At 31.0% G+C, this 7,079-nt stretch overlaps 1 protein-coding gene across 2 annotated transcripts in view; it reads left to right on the forward strand.

The window, feature by feature from the left end:
• Nucleotides 1–7,079, forward strand: part of LOC106464079 (nucleoporin-like protein 2) — a 106,493-nt gene that overhangs the window by 86,063 nt on the left and 13,351 nt on the right. For both annotated transcript variants that reach the window (XM_013924191.2, XM_022391742.1), the window contains one exon: nt 2,508–2,565. In XM_013924191.2, coding sequence (XP_013779645.1) covers nt 2,508–2,565 — 58 coding nt within the window. The remainder of the gene's footprint in view (nt 1–2,507; nt 2,566–7,079) is intronic.

Below are 7,079 nucleotides of genomic sequence, written 5' to 3' on the forward strand. Positions count from 1 at the left end.
AAATTTTATAAAATTTATGATTTTTTATGAAGTTTAATTCTAATCCTCCATCACTATTTACATTGAATATATTGTTCAAAAAAATCGGTGTTTTAGAATTTTCAGCAGTTGTCTACCCTGTCTGTGTTTCCATCCAACTGTACTGATAGTCTAAAAGTTAGTATACATCCTGCTATCCATAAAATGTGAAATTGATAACCACTCTACATTGATTTGTGTTTGATCAGCTTGTAGCAGGCCTATTGGTCTCTGCATCAGGGAAATATTCATATTCCTTGTCATAATGAAAACATAAAAAGTTCCAATTACTTATTATTTGTTTTGAGCAGTATCTATGGGTTACCTGTTATAGTTCATACTTTTGAAGTTGATAAAAGTTTTTGAATGTAAAATTTTAAGGTGAATAAATAATAAATGAGTTATTTTATATTATACTTATTTTTTCATAAGTTAGTTATTTGCTGCTTTTATAAGTGTCTTAAACAATAAATATTTATAATAACATTTCACTACTTGATAAATATTTCCCAATGGTAATTGTTAATGAAATATAGTAATAACTTTCCAATTTGTAGTGTCTGTTCTTCATTTTAGTGTTCAAATATTGTACATTTGAGACATGAATATTTAACCTTATAGCCTAGTCATAAATACATTGTCTCTACCATAATGTCTGAGTTTTTAAAACCTGTATGAACTAAGAAGGCATGAATGGTATGTTGCCATTTATTATAGCTGACAGTCATAATATTACAGTCATTCTTCATCATTTTAATACAAACATAGTGTTATAAAATAAGATAGTGTAAAAACATAGCTACTAGTTTTTCATATTGGTGAATGTAACAGTGTGTTGCATCAAAGTCCAAGGTTAAGAGGCAAAATAGAAAACTTCCATGTATTAAGCCACAAGATAATAAAAATCAGTAAAGATCCAGGTATATGTGGTCATATATTTACACATAAACTGCTTCAGTAAAAATAGTATTTTACCATATGCTCATAAACTAGAAGTTTGTAGATATTTTATAAATTAAAATAGATATAGTAGTTATTTTAAAATTAAGATGAGTTATCTGTGTGCCATAATTAATAGCAAGATATAAGAATGTAGATTTATCTATTTTCCATAAAAATAGCATTAAACATAGTAAAAATAGATTTTCAGATGTGAGAAGTTTTATTTTTTGTCAGAGATCCACTTCTTTTATAATTAAAGTTGTCAAAGCTGAAAAAAATAAATAATCAATCCCTTCTGGTAGATGTGGCTTAGTAGTATTGACACTGTCTGATTTATAGGTAAACTTTTCAAACAGAAGATTGGCCACCATGCAAAATTAATCAATAAACATAGTGATGGACCAACATTTATCCTTACAATATACACAAAAGGGACCAGTACAGTTTTTCAAGCAAGATCTGCCAATCGTAAAACTTAACAGGCACACTTCTTCACCAGTACATTGTGTTAATGCACGTTTTATTCAAGCATGCATACTTGCATAAACCTCACTTGACTACCTGTGTATCCTCTGATGAAGTGACACTATATTAGAGTTTTGTTTTAGAAATAGAAATCAACAATCCATTTTTTATATTAATCACATGATTGCCAGGGTTTTATTGGGTCATTGCTAATGACTAAGAATGTACCATCTCATATTCAATCATTTGTTTACTTTGAACTCATGGACTGTTAGATAAGTGTGGGATTTTTTCTTTTCACGACAGTTTTTGGTAGTAAATAATTGATAGATACTTCTGATCAGAGTAAACTTTGTACATAGAATGAAACTGAGAATCAACCTGGAAATCAGTATGAGGTTGTCCATTGTCTTAATTCTAAGTTATATGCAGGAATTCCATTTTGTAATGATTTTGTCTACATCATTAATGTAAAAGATATTTTTATTTGCTGCTCCACAGATTGCCCACAAATTTTAATAACTTTTAATTAATCCTTATTACATACTCTTGAAATCTGCTTTAAAGTCAGAATAAAGTTCTCCATCAGTAACGTATATACTACAGAGAAACCCATTATGTTTTTATAAAGCCTTTATAAATGCACTCTTTGTTCAAGATTTATGGTAAGTGAATTAAATGTTTGATACTACAACTAACATGTTGATAATATTTGTGTGTAATTGACCATGGAGTGATTTTGCTAGAGGTAGATTTAATAATAATGCTTGTAAAATATGGAAGATGTTGATTCTATTATAATAGGCTGATACAGATCAATCATCATTGACAATACTACTTATATAAGATTCTAATGATTTTTTTTTAATTTTCTGTTAGATTTTTAAAATTGTAAAGGAAGAAACTAGTGTTAAGTTGTAATATGTGTGAAGAATTAGAGCAGTTCTAAAAATATAATGTTTTGTAATAAATAATGACAAATTAAGAGTTAATTATTCTATAGAATTGATTTTTCACACTTAAGTTTTTATACGCAAACGTCTGTTTGAGTTTTCAACAGAATTTTTGTTTTCCTTTTTCAGGAATCTCTTGATGAAGGAAGTTCTGAAAATCAACAATTAAAATTATTTCAAGTGACAGGTAAGAGACAACAATTTTGTTTTTATTTTAAGTATCACAATACGTCATATGGGAAATTTTGGCATGTTCAAATAATAAATGTCTAAACCTTAAAGTGCAGTTCTTATATCATATAGAATATTTAATTGTATAGTGTTTGTACATATGCCAGCATACACACATACAGTATATAGAATAATTTTCATATTTCATATGGTTTGTTGATGTTATTTACATTAGTATTAAGCTTCTATAAGTTATAAAGTTATATTTATATGAAGACAAAATTTTGTGTACATCAGTGAGAAGTTTATACTTCTATATTGAAACACTAATACCTACATGTATTGTGTTCAACAATTACCACATATTTAATGAATACTAAACCTGTCACACAAATGTCTTTCATGAGTTTTATATCAGAATATGTTATTACACACACACACACAGAGGCAAATAAGCACAAAGGATAATCACATAAATGTTTTGATTTTTATGAATTAAATATTATTAAGAAACAATCAAAATCGATTTAAATTTCTAAAAATAACTTGTACAACATACACCACTATTTATCTCAAATATTAAATTGGATAAACTAACAACTAACATTTCAACAACTATAAATCTTCTGTCAACATAAAGACCTTTTTATTGCTGAGCATTTCAATCAGCCTGACTCTTCTATTAGTTATATGGCTCATTTGTAGTTGTCTAAATGGGTGTATAGTTGAAAGAGCTAGAGGTGAATGAGACTTACTGTATTGCTACTTTGAACATTATTTATTCCACTGGGACAAACTTCAATTGTGGAAGAAATGTTCTTTTACATTTGATCAATTCTTAGTCAGATAAAAATTTCACTTTTGCTGGTGTACTAAGTACATTAAATTTATTTTGTTTTGTTTCCACATGAAAGATGTCTGTCTGGTGTACTAAATACATTAAATTTACTTTATTTTGTTTCCATATGAAAGATGTTTGTCTTCATAATATTTTAGGTCTATTCCAAAATATACCTACCTCCTTTCACACTACAGCTATTACTTGACTGCCAGAGTTTCTTCTTTACCCATCTAAGCATTGGTCTGATTTTTTTTTGCTCCAGTTTTTTATACCCCACTTAACTGTCCTTGGCAATATTTGTCTTGTGACATTCTCCAACTATATTAGTGTAACCTTTATCCTAGTACTTTAACCTCATTCAGATAATGTTATCATTTTTTCTCAACAAAGCATTCACTAACAGGTTTCTCTTTGTTACAATGATTAGGAAATACTTTGAGTATTCTTTATGTTATCTAGTTGATTTTTGTATAATTTGTTTTTTGTTTGAAAAGCCGATATACAGCATGAATTCACGGATTATTATTTCCGGCAAGGAGGCAAATCAGGTCTCTTCTATCACACCTCTGATATCTAGCATCACTCAGCAACCAGGGGTGGGGGTCACTCTCGGTTGAGACTGTCAGTGAACTTATTGTAGTGAGTTGGAGATATATATTTGGTTCAGTGGTGTACCCTCAGGGGGGGCTCTGAGGCTGCAATTGAGGGCAATCCTGGACATTCTGTAGAGAATTTAGATTCACTTTTCCTGTGCCTTCTTTTCAGTTGGCTTTTCTGGAGGCTACATTTGGATAAGCTGCCTCAGGCTCTTTTTGTCTTTTTCTGTTGATCCATCAAGTATGTGGTGTTCTGGGTCTTTTGCCAGTTGCTTTTGAGCCTTCACCTTACTTGATGGCTGAAAGTTATGGTAGCAAATACTTAGTTTTCCCTTCATTCACTGACATTGTGGCTCATGCAGGAAGGTCTACTGCACAGTTATATGAAGGGACAGCTATGCCTTATCTGGTATGGTTGTAAGAACTACATGATTTAGCTTATCACCACCAGGTGGAAACATATTCCAATTCTCAAAGAATATATCTGCTCCTAGAAATTAGGGGCTCTAGAGCTGACTTTATAGTTAACATTTAAACTCTAAAGTCTAATGTGTTTTCTGTTTTCTTAAAACTAAACTTTGTTGCAAGACTCTCAGGACCATCAAGTCCATGAATGATGAGCTGGATCCATTGTTAGCATGCACATTGATTCGATTGTCGGCTTCTACATTCATCCCTGTTGTCATTGTCATCTTGACTTTTATCTGTTCCTACAGGGGTTATGGTTCTGCCCCTACTCGAGGGTCCTGACCCCGACATCAGCCCCTCAATCCATTGGTACCCAGAATAGATTCTATCCATATCTATCCATATTTATTCATATTTACTGTCTGTGTTGTGCTTTGTAATAAATTGTATTTCAAAGATTATTTGTAGGAATGATGTTTATGAGAATCATTTCTCACATATATTTAAAACGTTTATAAGTAATTATGTTAAATACCAGTTTTCTCTAATTTTTAACATAACCATCTATTGTCATTTACTCTCTGGCATCTGGTTGGGTTCACCCTTCCATAAAGGAAAAATGACATAATTGAATAAACAAAATTACACTAAATAAACTTGCATTTGTTCTTCGACATATGTTTTTTAAATATTGAAGAGTTGAAATTAATTCAATAAAAAATTTATATTTAATGATTTTTATAAATGAATAAATTTTTAAATCTCATATTTTGATTTTCAATTAATTTCATTAGTTCAGAATGAAAACATTCATTTATGTGAATTTCCTGATACATATTTTATAACTATCTTTGCCTGAACTGGCAATAAATGAAGGGTTGGAGGTTTGTAAAAGAACCCTGGGAGCCCCTTGCCCTTCCTTAGTGAACTTTGTTCACAAAACTTCTCTCTTCATCATAAAAGAAAAAGAATCTCACATTGATAAAATAAGAACATTTTTCAAGTACACTCTGAAAAGATCAATAAGAATGGTGCAAATATAAATTTAAAATGACTCATAATATGAGCATTGCACATGCACAAAATGATAACTAGTACTTTGTATATATTAGATTTTAATCAGCCGAAAAATAGTCTATCATGCCAAAGTTCATGACTTGTATATATTTACTTTTTCTACTTTTTATTGTATTCTCCACATTATTACTATATCACAAATCCATCAACACTTCACACGTACCAAAACATATATTTCTTATTACGTCGTATAACCTGAAAGTTAGGTTTAAAGCACCCAAAAATAGTGGACCTAAGATTTATGATAAGAATTGTAATACAAAGCTCAAACCTGAAAATTCATTTCAATTACCATCATTAGTTAAGATTAATAGCAATACATTGGGGAAAAGAAGGAAAAATAGGTGTTTTATCCAAAAAAGTAATAATAAAACTGAAAAACTTTGCAAAAACCTAATAAAAACATACAAATTGTAGTCACTAACTTCTAACTTGGATGTTTTTAAAACTCACCAAGACTTCAAAATGTGTACATCAAGCTAAGTGTATACATAAATTAAAATGTAAAACGATCTAGAAAAGTGGAATTAAAGCTAGTCTTTGTGAATGTTCAAAGTATTATATACAATATGACAACAATATCAGGTCATAGTTTTTGCTAAGTGACACAGAAAAATGTGGCATTATCAAAAGACAACTAGCTTTTATATATCCCCTAGGAGGAAAGCTGTGCTTGTTTTGAATGAAAAAGACCCAATTTGAATCTTGTAACTTAAATACAAATGTAGTTGTACAAGTTTTGACAATCAGTTTCTAAACCTCAGGTGTCACAGTGTGATGTACCTGCTTATATCACAGTTAATGATCTAAAAATGTAATGAAAGCTGTTTAATTATAATTGCCTGTTATTTTTCAACTGTATAAGATACGGTGGCTTAGCAAGAGGGGGGTAGTGTGGGGGGCATTTGCCCCCGGGCACAGGTGTGAAGCCTATTAATTAATAATTATGCCCTCCCCTAGGATATAGCGCAACTGCCCTATGTTAAGTAAATACGACACAGTGTTATGTTTTTTGTGTGTATTACGCTTGCAGTTTTAACTTTTAAAAGCCGCCCACTGAAATACAATGAGACCAAATTGCCGTACAGAAGTAAATTACACTATTCCATCATTCATCTGTATATCAAATACAAGTCCTGGAGTACAGCGTACAAGTATGTGTATGTTCAACAAAAAGAAAATACGAGATTGATGTAACATATTGTTACGACAGCGGAAGTCACGTGAATCTGGTAACACGTAATGAGTATCTCGAACGTTCCTGAAGGCTCGAGCGTTTGCTAGACTCGCGCTTTTATAGTATATAAGCCGGCAAATAAAGTGACGGCAAGAATTGAATAGCAGACAGGGAGATAGAGACAGATAATCGAGTCAAGCCAGAAGTAAAGTGCATGAATCGTTGTGAATTATAGCGTGAGTTTGAGTTAAAGTGACTGTGGAAATTAAGTGTGTTGCAAAGTTGTATTCAGAAAGAATAAACTAGTTTTATTTAAGAAAGGACTTGTGTCACTAAAGTTTCATCTGAAAGAAATTATACGAGAAATCAACAAACGACCAGAGACGTAACAATATTAACTGGTGTGCAAGATTGGCAATATATGCAACAGG

The sequence above is a fragment of the Limulus polyphemus genome, unplaced genomic scaffold (assembly GCF_000517525.1).
Source record: "Limulus polyphemus unplaced genomic scaffold, Limulus_polyphemus-2.1.2 Scaffold1557, whole genome shotgun sequence".
NCBI classification, from domain to species: domain Eukaryota; kingdom Metazoa; phylum Arthropoda; class Merostomata; order Xiphosura; family Limulidae; genus Limulus; species Limulus polyphemus.